This window comes from Leptinotarsa decemlineata, unplaced genomic scaffold (genome assembly GCF_025532065.1).
Source record: "Leptinotarsa decemlineata unplaced genomic scaffold, Ldec_3_MD MMD2_tig00026330_RagTag_RagTag, whole genome shotgun sequence".
NCBI classification, from domain to species: domain Eukaryota; kingdom Metazoa; phylum Arthropoda; class Insecta; order Coleoptera; family Chrysomelidae; genus Leptinotarsa; species Leptinotarsa decemlineata.
This window is the reverse complement of record NW_027412690.1, coordinates 6,608,541-6,624,034: the sequence shown is the minus strand read 5'-3', so window position 1 is coordinate 6,624,034 and position 15,494 is coordinate 6,608,541. Positions and strand designations below refer to the sequence as shown.

General features: G+C 35.8%; 1 protein-coding gene across 4 annotated transcripts in view; it reads right to left on the bottom strand.

Moving 5' to 3' along the window:
• LOC111507083 (glutamate receptor ionotropic, kainate 2) overlaps positions 1 to 15,494 on the bottom strand; it is a 40,209-nt gene that overhangs the window by 4,847 nt on the left and 19,868 nt on the right. For 3 of the 4 annotated variants that reach the window (XM_074183047.1, XM_074183045.1, XM_074183046.1), the window contains exons 2-9: positions 14,178 to 14,621; positions 9,067 to 9,320; positions 4,595 to 4,837; positions 4,266 to 4,493; positions 3,058 to 3,264; positions 2,788 to 2,872; positions 2,429 to 2,705; positions 1,143 to 1,341 (exon numbers count right to left, since the gene is read on the bottom strand). In XM_074183047.1, the coding sequence (XP_074039148.1) occupies positions 1,143 to 1,341; positions 2,429 to 2,705; positions 2,788 to 2,872; positions 3,058 to 3,264; positions 4,266 to 4,493; positions 4,595 to 4,837; positions 9,067 to 9,320; positions 14,178 to 14,565 (1,881 nt within the window). In that variant the 5' untranslated portion in view covers positions 14,566 to 14,621. Of the gene's footprint in view, positions 1 to 1,134; positions 1,342 to 2,428; positions 2,706 to 2,787; positions 2,873 to 3,057; positions 3,265 to 4,265; positions 4,494 to 4,594; positions 4,838 to 9,066; positions 9,321 to 14,177; positions 14,622 to 15,494 lie in introns of all 4 variants that reach the window. The other variant, XM_023162330.2, reaches the window with a different exon arrangement.

The window sequence follows — 15,494 nt, the reverse complement described above, 5'->3', positions numbered from 1 at the left end:
TAAATTACTGCAATTATCACGTAGAAACAACTAAACTTTCTATAATTTCCGACCAAGTAACGATGTCAGCACAAAATGTAATAGTTTTGACAAAATTTGTAACTTTTGCAATTTATTCTGGGTAAGCTTCAAGCAAATTGAGCATGCGTTGCGAAATATATTACATTATATTTATTTTTTCATTTATTTTTGTAATAGCATTCTTTTTTCTAACTTTTGTGATTTCGATGTCGCTCTGCAAATGGATTGTACATACTGTTGAGCAATGAATGCTATTATAATCATTATTATAGAACTTGCTTCAGTAACAGTAACTGTTACACTCAATCTTTCTGATAACAAAAATATTATTAATACATGTATAGGGAAAATTATACCTACAATCAACTGTATGAATGAGTTTTAATATGGATTTTCATTAAGTATCGGCCAGTAATATTCAATTATTTCTGATAGCAATTTTACTGATGCATTTCAAAATTCCTTCTGGTTTATTTTGAAGATTCATGGCTGGAATGATTCTGATGATTCGAATATTGCAGATTATATGGAAGTGAATTACTTTCGAAGAGTATTTGTCTGTACCTCCATGGTACCTCAATTAGGCGAAATGTTTGTTTTTAGGGAACTTCTTCAGTAACTTCAGATTGATTTCTATGTAATTTGACAGACTGATGTCATCCTTCAACTGAAGATAACAATTCACGAATCAGTGGGGCGGTACTTTCATATTTATTTTGAGATATTTATAGTCCAATATGCTTTATGGAGTTTTTCTTTCGACTGCTGAATCACAATAGTGGTGGATGTGATAGTCTTCGTGAAGGAGAAGGGTTTACTACTGATGTTCACTACTTAGATTGGGTATGAAAGCTGATGATCTGTTTATTGAATTTCAAATAGCCATAAAAGTGATATATTCAATGAACGGTCTTGATTCTGTATGATTTTGTTGCTCATGAGAACTGCTAGCATGTCATCAGCTGAATAGGGATAAATATGATAAATATATTGATATTCAAATTGAAATTTTTCGAGAGTTTCTGATACAGGAATAGCTACCAAAAAGGTTTTTTTTTCGATACAAATCGGATGTGATGATGGTAGTAATTCTTACTTAATTATCATACATACACTCTCACCCTGAAATAGTGGGCTGTTGCTCCTCCTTTTTTAGCACCAAATTTGATTTCCTCTTGAGCAGCTAACTCTTCGATATCTTTGAATGGGGTGACCAACGTAGTGACTGTCAAAAAAGCCGCCAAATTAGCAGTGTAGGAAGATACCATAACCAGTACAAAAAACCACCACACTCCTGACGCGGTCCTTGTAGAAATTGCACTGGAACGAAAGAAATAAAGTCACATAGATAGAACAAAATTCGTTATTTGTGAAAGAAATCAGACTTTTTCATCGACCTCTTTGGAGATTTTCACCTTCCACAACCTGAAAAAATTTGCAAAGAAAATGTTTATAGGGGTGTAGAAATGGCAAAGTTTTCAGTTCATCCCGATGAGTTACTGCGTAAATTCAAAGTATTTTTCATGAATAACGATCTGCTTCTTACCACTGGAATGTGTAAATTCGTTTATAAAAAAAGAGCTGAGAAATTGTACAGATACTCATTGTTTCAGAGGCCATAATCTGCTTTCATTTCAAGAATTGAAAAAATCTTATGTAACTCACAGTTTTTCTTTGGTTCACTTAATTTCCAAACGACTTCAACAGATGTTTCTTTCCCTTTCATTTGATATGCTGCACGTCACGATCCGACTATTAATAACGAAGATACAGCTTAGTGTCGTTTAGGCATGCCGCCATGTTTGTTTTTTTTTCACTCTACAGTGACGTCATCGCCTTCCCCCTCATTCACACACACATATTGCATTGTCTCACTCTAACACACTTCACACGCACCTCAAGTTGGGTTTTTCACAAGATTCCGCTTGGAGTGACAAAAATGACCAAAATGAATCTCCAATAGAAAAAGCATGAGATTTTGTCCTAGAAGAAGCATTGTATCGTTACTGTAAGACCCGTAACTGGCCAAATACTCCCATGATTCATCATGAATAAACAGAAACTTGAATATGATATTTTGATCATTTGTAGTCCTGCCAAGATGAATTTTCAGATCATCCAGTTCACATGAAAAAAGGTAAGGTTCACAAATAACAAAGATACGAGTACTGCGGTGAAGTTGGTAGTTATAAAGTGTTTCTGGAGTTGTTCCTTCTCGTTCAATAAGTTGTTCTAGAAAAGATTCAAGATCTTGGTCATATATGAAAAAAAACCCAAATTTATTTCCTTCAGAGCCATCAATTAGTACATAGCCTTTCATTTATTTTTTTATATGCTCGTTTTCATGAAACCTCAGGTTTTAAACCACAAAACCACAAAATAATAATTTTTCTTCTATTACACTTACACTGGCGCCAGCTCCGAACCTTGCTGCATCAAAGCTCCAACAGTGAACCATAAAGAATTCCTGACGGTGAATTGATTAACAAGGTACTCCGGTTCCTCCACACAAGGAAAGGGGTTCTGCCATTCTGTGGGGGATAACCTTCCCATCACGAAGAAACTGATGGAAACTACGAAGTACGAAACTGCTAACAAGATCCATACATAGAATGAAAATGGTGACACGAACATGAACAAACTTGGTGGAACTGGTTCTGGTTTTCGGTAGAGAATACTTATACCTGGAAAATTCTCGCATTATAATCAGTAACCTTGAGATTCACTGTTGATTTGGTAGAGAAATGAAAAAGTTGTGAAACTCACCTAAGTTCATGAATGGCATTGTGAAATCTACTGCATTTTCTCTTTCAGATGTAACAGTCAAATCCGTGATCGCCAAATCAGCTCTCTTGAAAGAAAAATTTACTAAAACGGTCTGCTTGGTGCAAATTTTCAATGATTTCATTTGGTTTATGAATTTCAATACCCTTAGAATATAAAAAATGATTTTCAATATCAAAAATATTGTAATTAACAGTTTGTTATTTACATCCTTGATACAACTTTCTTATCATACAAATTTCCAATCCTCACCCCATCTATAATCTCTCTGAGCATCCCATTCCACTCCCCTGATGTTTTGTTGTAGTTTCCATAAAGTCCGTCCTCTTGAAGAACAAACGTGTAGTTGAATCCCAAAATTTTTGATAGCTCGTGAATAACGTCTACTCCAAAACCTTCGTATCTATCATTTCCATTCAGCTGTGTCGTGGTTTCTTTGAGCATTCCATATGGAGGAGTCTGTGAACATTCAAAAACAGTTTTTAAAATTATACTTCTGAATACGTGCATGGTAAATATGATAAATATCCGATATTTCACGCCGAACATTTTCGAACACAGTAACGTCAATATCTCTACAAATATTTTTATTCTCTGCCGTAAATTCAATATTGAAGCAGGTTCAGTTTCGTACACTTTTTGCTCCAAATAGCCCCATAAAATGTCCAAAGGTGTCAAATCTGGCGAGCGAGCTGGCCATTCTGTAGGACCTCGACGGCCAATCCAACGACTGTAATGGTAGTATTATGGGGAGTAAAAATCTAGACGAATTTTGTGTAGCCGAATCTCTGGAGCTGATGATCGATCTGAGCGGAACGTCCTTCTTATGGATTTTGGGTAGTTCATAAAAGTGAGGAGGCTTACTGTGGTGCGGTGTTAGGGATTATCTCGCCTTGTCCGAAAAATAGACTTGGTGTTTTTTCAAAATCTGGTACAACTTCCCTTCAATTGATGCAGTAGGGTCTATTAATTTTTATTGTTCTTCTTTAAATTTTAATTTCTTATTTTTTAGTTTTTTCAGGGATTTCAAATCATTTTATATAATATCAGACAATGGAAGTCCGAACTAATGAAATTCATAATAGATCTGATGTTCATTTATTCAAAAATATATGAATGTTAAATATTAAATTTTCTATTCAGTTTTGGTTTTTGATTAAGCAATATTGCAACCTGCGATATTCAATTTGAAGTATGTTTATTTCATATAACCATATGTCATGTTTCTATGTCTGCTAAAAAACTTGGAAAATGCGGAAAAAAAAATTCTATACGTTTCAAAATAAATTCGTTACATACAGATATTTCAACTGAAAAAACCTATAAAATGAGAAGTATCTTGTGAAAAATTATTGGTGAGTTATGTATTATTGATTTCAATAATCATGTAACAGAAATTTCAACAAGCGATATTCTACAAGCGGATCATATGCAAATCTAAACAAATATAAAGAACCTACTATACTTATCAGTACAGTAAATGTCCTGTTGAAGATATTATCTCCTGGTTTACCACTTCCATATTTCACTCTATCTGGTCGATTCAAATGAACATTTCGCACAGACGAATTCCACTCTCCAATTTTGAGCAATCCATCAGGAAATAACTCGAGAACGTCTATTTTGAAATCTCTTCGGAAACCTTCCACATCAAACTGCACAAGTCCCGTTATGCCTTGTGTAGATTTCTGAAATCAAGCAATAAAAATATCCATCACTATTATTATTGCACCAAAAACATGTTTATCCTAAAATATACCACAGGAATTGAATATTCAAATGAACTCACCGATTTCATCAAGTTTATTATGGTATAACCGTCATTCCAACTGTTTGTAGATTTACAGTTTAGTGGCAGTGCTTTCAAAATCTTCTTCTGGTCAATAGTAAGGTCATAAAGTGTCTCGTAGAATAGGGTCACCGCATCGATTATCAGGGCCGTTTCCACTCTCACCTTATGGCCATCACCGTGAGGCTGCACTATCAAAGCTATTTGCTTGACATCAGTCTGTTCTGGGTCAACCATTCTGATCTAAAAATATTATAAGACTCATCGAATTCACGAGAACAATATAGAGGAAACCAAAGCTATTTGCTTGACATCAGTCTGTTCTGGGTCAACCATTCTGATCTAAAAATATTATAAGACTCATCGAATTCACGAGAGCAATATAGAGGAAACCTGATTATTTACGAAAACCAGTAACAGAGAACACCTAGTACAAGTTGAAAATATTTGAGGTAACATCCTTGCTTACATTTCAAATTTTCTTGAAACCAAAAGAAGAGGAATCCACTAAATTAACGCTCCACAAATATCTGAAATTGGTGCTACTTTGTTCCTTTATATAGATGATCTAATTTCATATACCAAAGGCAAAAAAATAGAAACTATACCACAGTCTTAAATTCGGTCCAATGAAACTGGCTTCAATTTTTCAGCAGACGAAACAAAGATAACTTTTTTCAAAGCAGGTGTGACCGAGATACAAACCTACAGGGCAGAAACCTAAACAACGTTGGTGATCTAAGATTCTTCGAAACGATCTTTTGATCCAAATTAGACCGAAAAGTACACAGAAGCAATCTCATAAGAAATGTCAAAAAGGAATTAATCTGTTCAAAATGCTGTCGAAGATCACAAGAAGTGCAGACACAACACCTCTAGTCAGATCCCTAGTCAGATCTAATATGTATCAGATATAGATCGTTCAATTCTTGAGAGATTGCACGTCATTCAGATTCTACTTTATGATGTGAAGCAGGCGAACCTCCACCGAGATACTGCGGACAATATTCGAGCTTGCCATACGCTTCATACATTGTTACGAACCTCATTATATTCTCACCTCTCCATGAGAGAAAGAACGACATTCAGAAGAATTGAATTTGATATTACCCCCAATGTTATCTAACACCATAACCTTTTTCTCAAAGGTGAATTAAATGAGATTGTCATGGGTGAGGATGTTATAGACAGCGCTAAACATACAAGATTTCTAGGTGTTCATATAGATTGCAGACTGAAATTCGTTTCAAATTTAAATAAAAAGTTGTCCTCTGGATGTTATGCCGTAAGAGTAACATCGAATGAACTTTGGCCTTTCTTCCGCAAAGGTTGTGTACCATTCCTTAGTAGAATCCCACCTGATATATGGAATCCCATTCTGGGGGGGTGTATAATATGAATCTCAAAGACTCTGTTTTTGTTTTACAGAAACGTGCAGTAAAATACATGTACAAAGCAAGAATTCGAGATTCCTGTAAACACAAAATGTTTACAGTATTCGCAATTTTCCTTATGGAAACGGTATGTCTAATTAAAAAACATATTCACAAATTTGACACTATTTACAAACGTCCCGTCAAACTGGCAACATTAAACTCCCGATGCCATTACTGACACTAATTAAAGATTCAGTATTTTATGGAAGCAGTAAGACGTTTAATCACTTACCAAAACACATTGAAGAAATAAGTTCAGTAGAACATTTCAGAAAGGATGTAAAAGCTCTCCTGTTGGATAAACCAGAAGAAATGTCCCTATAGGACGAAACTGCAGTAACATTAGTTACAAATAAAAGTGGTGAAAAACATAGAAATTCTCAATTCTCTTTCCTCCATTATGATTTCCTACCACGTAGTAACGGCTACATCCATCAGTTCCTTGTTTCATTATGTTGTAAGATGTTTCTCATGTGCTAGATTTTATATATTGTTGTAGGTATGAGACATTCTGATATAATGTCGGTATCGACTTATTGTTCCATTTCTTATTTCTGTGTGTGTCTTTTACTTTACCTTTGTTAACAAGATTTTGTATCTTTGAACAAAAAATCATATTCTCTATCTCTCTCTTCTCCAACTCCTAAAGGTAACCTCACTTTATCTCCATCAGAAAAACATATCCTAGAAAATATGCTCCATGAGAATAATATACCTGATCGGCAGTCAGTATGCAACACGAACTATAGCCATCCAGGCCATAATGTATAGCTCTGGAATTATGCCTGTTGACCATATTCTGAAATATCGTATACATCATAGATTCCAGTAAATTGGTGAATATTGAGGTTGTCAAATGATCAAGTTTGGAAGATCCAACAACATTCCTAAATGAGGGCATCTGAAATTCAGCTATACCTGACGATACAATAGATATAGCTATGGGCTAGTTCTGGGTGGTTAATAATTTGAGCATATGCGTTTGCAGAGCTGCACAGGGGAGGCTTGTTTCCTCTCCTGGTGAAAGCAATTAGGAGAGTAATGTCATGAGACGCTGAAAATTTGATCGAAAACCGCATATATGCTGAACGATAAGAGGATTGGCTAGAGAAAACTTTTGAGTCGTCACCGATGAAAACATTCCATTGTGCTCTTCCAGAAGTATTGGACATAAAAATTTCTCGCGTGAATATCTCTTCTGTCGAAGTGAGCAACCCATTTGTCGCATAAGAGTGGCATACGGTGACATACGTACTAGAAACCTGTTCACTTTTTGAAGATGCAACACATCAAAATGAAACGTCACACATAATGTCACGCGTGTTTTAGATGACAATGTATAAAGATTGTTACAAAGCTAACAGTATGTATCCTAAAGACAATAACAGAGATGGAGACTCTGATATTGCAAACCTTTTTGCTATCAACTTTTCCATCAATTATTCCAGCAATATTACAGAATCTAACAACAATATAACTTTTCTAACGGTTCGACAAATATTTTTCGAATTGAATTGACTCTGTCGAAGTATTTTACCGAGCTGTTAGTAGGACAGGATAAGTTAGGTTGTGGACTAGATGGAATTCCCGCTCATCTGTTATAAAGATGTGTCCATACCCCAAGTAACCCATTTTGGACGATCTTCAATCAATCAGCACCAAGTGGAATTTTTTCAGTTGAATGATGGAACAGTGATATTCAATATTCAAACACAATGATAAGGCTAATTTTGTGAATTATTGTTCAATTACAAAACTTTCTGTAATTTCCGAATTCTTGAGAAATTAATTCATGCCCTTTCATTACATTGTGGAGATCTGATTACGAACAAACAACTTGCTTTGTCTGATGATTCTGGCTTTATTAGCCGTGGCCTGCAAGTTTATATACCTGACGTTTCGTCTGCTACTGCGGCAGACATTATAAAATGATTTAAAGTCGCGGGGAAGAGAAATCGACAAAATTTATGGAACATATAAATTGTTACAATCGAAAACCCCAGTTCACAACGGAGAAAATAGAGGAAGGGAACTGCTTCCATGGATGTATAAGTGGAAAGACAGGATAGTGACAGACTGGGGTATGAAGAAAACAGAAAACCAACCTATACGGACTGATATTCGTATGAGTAGTCCAATCATCATCCACGATAAAAAAGAAGTGTTATTAGGACACTGGTAGAGAGGCCAAGACGAACTGATATTCATATGAGCAGTTCAATCATCATCCACGACAAAAAAGAAGGGTTATTAGGACACTGGTAGAGAGGCCAAGACGTATCTGCGAGCCAGAAGGGCTAAAAAAAGGAAAGGTGTCATCTGAAGGATGCATTTTCGGGTGGCAGAAATAACGAGGCAGAAATCAACCAACCCTTACGACCCATACATAAACTCTCCACGGTGACACTGGAGCGAATGGCCAATGGAAGAACTTTTCTGACCCATATAAGCGATGTAACGAACCCAATTGGAAGGATCCTTGAAAAACATGGAGTTACGTCTAATTTCAACGCTACGAGAACAACAGAGAACAGTCCCAGGTCACCAAAAGACCCCAGGAATTAATCACGTACCCCAGGAGTATATCGAATACAGTGTGGTTGTGGTTCGTTCTACATCTACGAGTACATCCACAGACATAGCAATTGTAATACCAATGAATATTACTGGAGTTATTTCCCAACACCAAACCTATTTTAACACCTCGACCCGTGTTTCGATCACCAAGTGATCAACTTCAAAAGGAAGATCGAACCTTGAAGATGATCACTTGGTGATCAAAACACGTACCGAGATGTTGAAGTAACGGTTTGGTGTTGGGAAAAAACTCCAGTATTATTACTACACCAAAGGTTTTCCAAACAGTGCATCACAAATATAATACTAATAACCGCACGTCTATTCGAGAGGTTAATAATATTTATAATAATTTTCAACATGTAAATTTGTATAAGTGCTATGATTTTTCGTGAGCCCAGTGGTTGGTGCGCTTTACTTTGATTATGAAAAAACATGCAGAACAATAAAAGTTCTTACCCCTGTAATATTGGTTCCGCCATACCGGAATGGCTCGAGATCTATGGTCTGCATATCCAGATCTGTGATAAGGTAGCTATATATTTCCGTCATCATTCCTACTTGTTGCAACTGCTTCAAAACATTTTCCAAAATATCAGTGGAGCAGGTCAAAACGAATCTAGTTTCTCCTAAAGCTTTTACTTCGCTCAGCATTTGTCTATAGTTTCCTTTGCTACCCGCCGAATGTAGTTGCTTGAGTAAAACCTTTCTACCTTGATAATCAGGTAGAATTGAAAAGTTGTTAGTTTTTCTCACAATATTTTTTGTTCACAAATATTCTAGCTGAACCATCGTTTCAATTTTTATTTGAATGGAGTAAGTTATATTTTTCACTTGTTTTGATTTGCAAGTGGTTGAGAATTCAGGTAAAGCATAATACTTGAAATCCAAAGTGGTTTGTGAATTGAAAACAACTGAAATAAGATATTTCAGAATATTGAAACTGAAATTTTTTCATTGGTAATGTTTGGAATGCAAACTACGATACTCAAGTTTGAAATCTATTTTGAGTTATCTCTGATCCAGGAACTAAAATTAAAAGAAAATTGATACCTATGGTTGATCTTATGGATTCAAAAAGTAATTCATTTGCAGGAATATAATTCTGTTAACTCTAGCTGTCTGTTCAGAAAATGAAATGAATCATCAATTTCTATTTTGTCCCCCAGCGATTTTTTTTTCAACCTGACGTGCTATTTTTGGTCATGGCTCTCGAGTTTGATAATTATCAAGGAAACGACAATATTAATAAATAATAATAATAATGTAATTGGTGTATTTGATACATTTGTAACAGAATTTAATTGTATCTATATCTTATTACAAAAATACGCAAACAGAATAATTGCAAAAGTGAGTAGAAGAGTCATGCAGAGTGATTTTCAAAAAATTTAATATTTTGACTGTTATGAGCACGTACATCCTCGAAGCGTGTTGTTTCATTTTCAAAAATAGGGCCACTTATAATGCCATCAGAACACACCATGAACATGATACTAGAAGAAAAAACCTTATTTCACCCCACCGGCATATCACCGTCCGGTATCAAAAAAACTTTAAATATATTAGATGCAAATGCTATTATTCTCTGGCAGATCACATAAAGAATGCAGCTTCTTTAATAATTTTCAAAAATCTCCTGAAAAAACACTTACTTCACAAAAACTGCTACACCATAGAAGAATTTTTTAATCAGGAAACTTTAATTTTAAATGGAATATGTAGGCAATATGCTTTTCATGTATATGCGAACTAATGTGCATTTATGTATGTAAACATGTATGTGTATTTATATTTATATTTATATTTATGTGAATATCTATAACAATTTTTTCAAATCTTTATTGTATTATGTTGTTATACTACTTTTTGACATTTTTCACAATTTTCCTGTATTTTTCACAAGTTAATTGCTGGAAAGACAATAAATAAATGAATGAATAAATAAATAAATAAATAAATAAATACTTTATTTATTTATTCATTCATTTATTTATATTTCCACTTCCGTGGAAATTGAATAATTATGTTTTGTTTATTGCTATTTGGTCGAAAAAAAAATCGTGTTAAAAATACTTTAACACTAGTGTAAACACTACTTTGTAAACATCATCTTCAAATACTCTTAACAACAATTAAAAATATCATTTTCATTGACAGTTGTACAAAAAATAGTTTTGTTCTACGGATGCTATACAATGTGCCACTCTCATCGCTTTCATAAGTTCAAAACGAAGGATTTCTCACGCAGTGAGAAATATCTACCATTACAGTGAGAAATAATTTCTAACTGTTATCACGATAACCCAAGTCAGTCATGAATTGTTACATGTCAGATTGATATGACACGTTCTCCATGTTGACAACGCTACGCAGACGATGCGCGTGCAATATCCAAGTAGCCCATTGTCGGCGTTTCCATAACAACAAAACCGAAGCACTGCATAATTTTTGCTGTCAACTTACCAACGAAAATAGTTTTATTGTTGATTGTTATAGTATGAACAGTTCAAATTCATTAAATATATTGAATATAATGGAATACGAAGATTTAGAGTTGGAAAATACTTCTTCAGAAATTGTTCAGAAAGCAATAGATGTTTGCAATAATTTGCTAACAAGCACATCAAGAGAAAAATATGAAATATTTTACAGAAACTTTATGGACTGGAAAATGAAAGCCAAGGTAAATTCTCGTTCCGACAATACCTTGTTAGTTTATTTTGAAGAGTTGTCAAGAAGATTGAAATCATCAACATTATGGTCTCAGTACTCGATGCTGATGCTTAATTATTGAAAACTGTGTTGATATATCAAATTACGTAAAACTACGTGCATTTTCAGAACGCAAATTTGAAAAATATGCTCCAAAACAGTCAAAAACATTAACTTCTGAAGAAATTAACAATTTTTAAAAGATGCACCTTATGAAAAGTATTATAAAGGTATGAATTGAAAAGTTTTAAATTGTTATCGAAAAATGAATGTTTGGTTTTGATTTCAGACTGCTTTAGCTATTGACCTTACAGGAGCATGCCGTTGTGATGAACTTCGAAAATTAAAAATTGATGACATGGAAGATCTCAATTCGGCCCTTTCAATAAAATTACCCGATAATAAAACCAAGGTTCCTAGAAATTTCACAGTCACAAGAGAATTCTACCAAATTTACAAAAACTCTGTGAAGCTTCGACCATGCACAAATGAAACACGTTTTTTCTTTAAATTACTGCTGCGCATGTGAGAAATATGTCGTTTTTCTCACTTGTTGTGCAATATACTATTTTGACTAATTGAAAGGAATAGAAGTAAACATGTGAGATTTTGATTATCAACGAATTGGTGTTACGACTTTGTTGAGCCATTCTTTATATTGGGATATAACAATATTTCATAGATGAATCTAAACTTGTTTCAGACTGATTCGTTGGTTTCAAAGATCAGTGAGTGGGTTGTTGATAAGGAAGAGATCAACCTTCTGAACAACGGTTTGAAATTTGGCATCCCGCCTTCCGAGAAAGTTCTTGAGAATATCGTTGCTAGTGTTGAAAGTTCGATTCAATATATGCCCGATTCCTCGAAGGGACTAGTTCGAGAAAATGTCAGGAATCAAATCTCCAAGAACAAGATAACAGATAAACAGAAGCATTCAATAAACAACAATAAAAACTAAACGAAACTTATCAAACGATTGAGAGACAAGGACGTTTTTTATTTGAAAGCCGACAAAGGTAACGAAGTAGTAATTCTGGATAAATCGTACCACTACGAAAGGGTCAATACTCTCATTACTAACGGACCGTATGCAAAATTGTCCAGGAACCTCACTCACCACCGGAACCCGCAAGGGTTTATTGTGGCTCACACCTATTCATACTCGACCAGTTTCTTAACGAAGCCGATTCGTTTGTATGGTGAGTGGTCTGTCAGGTTAGATGGTGAGAGTACGGCTCTGCCGAACTCTAAAATCCTGACTCGGTTCCCAGCGGAGCAGACATATGATGATTCAAATGAAAGTGACCTATGAGAAGGCCTGTTAAACATCGTAGTACATCCCTACTGTAGTCCAACAACTGTTTGGTATCAAGCTTCGAAGGGTAAATAAACGCCTTGGAGTGAGCCAATAATGGAAGATACTGCCTGAAGTCCATAAATCTTCTTGCCATCCAGGTGTTTAGTGTTTTTTTGGCAAAGCCCAAGGCGATGCTAATGACAGGTTTGGTCCGATGAAGCTGCTTGCAGCACCCTCTTTTGCAAGGGAGTCAGCAGCCTCATTGCCTTCCAGGCCAGTATGGCCAGGAATCTAGACCAGAGACAATTTGATAAGTCTTTCTATCGAGGAGAGTTGTTTTTGACAATTTGCTACCAATTTAGACGTTGCTTGGTAAGAGCCAAGAGCTTTCAATGCCCCTTGACTGTCCGAGAATATTTTTATTGACGTGTGTATGAGGTTGAATTCTTCCAATCTCTCCGCACACAATTCAATAGCATAAATTTCCGTTTGAAATACAGTCGCATGGGTTCCTAGGCAGGTTGATATCTCTGTCCTGGGTCTGCGACTGAAAACACCTGCACCAGAACCTGAAGATGTTTTTGATCCATCTGTGGACCAACAACTATCTGCTTTCAATATTTCTTTCTCCCGGAAGATCCAGTCCTCTCTACTCGGGAACAGTACTTTATAAGGCAGTTCATAGTTGACAGTTGAAGGCATAAAGTCAGAGTGTTTAATGAAAATCTGACAATAATGTGTTTTTTGAATACGTTACTTATGGATTTACATCAAGTATCGGCCAATTCCATCATACATATGAAGTCACAGGTCATTTCCAGAATGCTGTGACTTCAAGTGTCAAACAACAGGGAAGCATATAAAAGCATTGTGTAGAGATAAGTTTGAAAAATTTAGAAATATGTTAAATTTGAATTAATGTAAGTACAGTATAAATGTAAGGAGGCGTGTTGAGTATAGTGATACATTTATATTTCACTCCGATTTGTCACATGTATTCTACGCCTATGGTGTGTTGGCAAATGTATCATAGGCCAGAGCTCTGTAAGTAACAATTTGGAGTTAGTACAAAGTACCACTGATAGATGGAGTAGGTGAATATGACCTCGGTTTTGAAGGCGTTGCACTGTTATATATTATTAATTGGAAATGTGAATATAGCAAATTTCAGAGAGAGAGAGAGCAGTTTCTGTTTGTGTTTTGGTTGGTTTCCAGGTTTTGCCGTGTCAACTGATACGTGATACATAGTGATACGTATCAACTGTTACGTCATACATACTGATACGTATCTGTTGATACGTCAAGAAGAGTACTTCCACCACGGCACTGAAGATGACTGCCGCTGTTGCAGTTGAAACGTTAGGAGATTGTAACCAAAGAAGACCACGGCAAAACCCGGAAACCAACTAAAACATTGACGTCAGCCGTGAAAGCCTACATTTCTATAATGGAGAAGTTTCTTTTCAAAAACATTTGCCTGCTTAATGATATCGCGGATCTGACTATCATACTTTTCTGATTTCAACTAACAGATTCTTATGAAGAAATGAATTCTCACCTCTCCGGTTGTTGAAATCCAATAGAGAACTGACGCTCAGCAAACTCTCATCATTATCGTAAATGATAATAACTTTTTTCCAGTTGAAGGCCTCAATCAGGTCCATGAAGAAAAACGACAACACTTTCGGGTGGGGATAAAAATTCACTAAAGTGTCGTTTCTTTCCAAATTCAAACTACGGTGAATTTCTATGTGAGGTATCTCTTTTGAGTCGCATAGGGACTGGATGAAAGGTGAGGATTCAACGGAGTTTGGTCCGAATAAGGCAATTGCTCTGTTTTCGAAAAGTTCGCAGGTTGCTCTGTATGCCTCCAAAGTGTTGTACTGGGAAATTCGGTAGGTATGTGGAAAAAGTTCGATGTGAGAGACTGGATACTTGTTGTTCATGGAATACGTTGCAATTTGGAATGCTATTTCTTGGGATTCGTCGTGGAAAATTCCACCTAAAAAAATTTAATGAATATTATGTCCATGTTGTACAAAGTGGGCCAAATGGAACGCCTTTGAAGGAAAACTCATGTTTTCAAACCAGGTACATGAAAACTGATGGCTGTGTCTGGTGGTAAAATTTTATGACAAACTCGATGGTGAAAACCGCATATCGATATCTATCATCGTTTTTTCTCAAGGACAAAACACAAGCACTACAGGAAAATCCTCATGGCGCTCTCAGAGCGGTGCCTGTGCGAAAATAGCGATTCATATTGGATTTGAATCCCTGGAGATTAAATCCATGAATGCAGTTCTCCAAATGAAAGAATTCTCAAACAGTTAAGTTCGAGGTGTACTGAGTTGAACCTCAAAACGATGAGCAGTTCGTCGCGTATTTCTGATGTGTACCGCTCTTGGTGGAATCAAATGTGCCAAGTCACTTGAACACTTCACGTCAAAGTATCTATAGAAGAGAGACAAATCTTCAACCTTTCTTTGATGTCCCAGGCTATCAAGGTTGCACGTGATGTTCGCGTCTCCAATCAGGCGGATAGTTTTTTTCTGGATGGAATCCAGCAACTTTCGGGTATGTTTAGGTGTAGAGCTCCATACATGAGAACAATTGTCCAAAAAAGGTTTGATCTGAGCTTTATAAAGCATCAAAAGTTGCTGACGTGTGTACAGTTTTCTAGTTTGGAGTAGTGTTCCAAGCTATCGAGAAGCAGCCTTTGCAATTCCAGCGACATGATTGTGCCCAAGACATATTGGTGTCCGTTTTGACCCCCAATAAAATTTTAGAAGCAAAAAGCGGAATTGCCTGACCTGACATTATTATATCCAGTTTGGAGACATTTATCTTTTTGGAGAAAACCGATGCCTGGGTT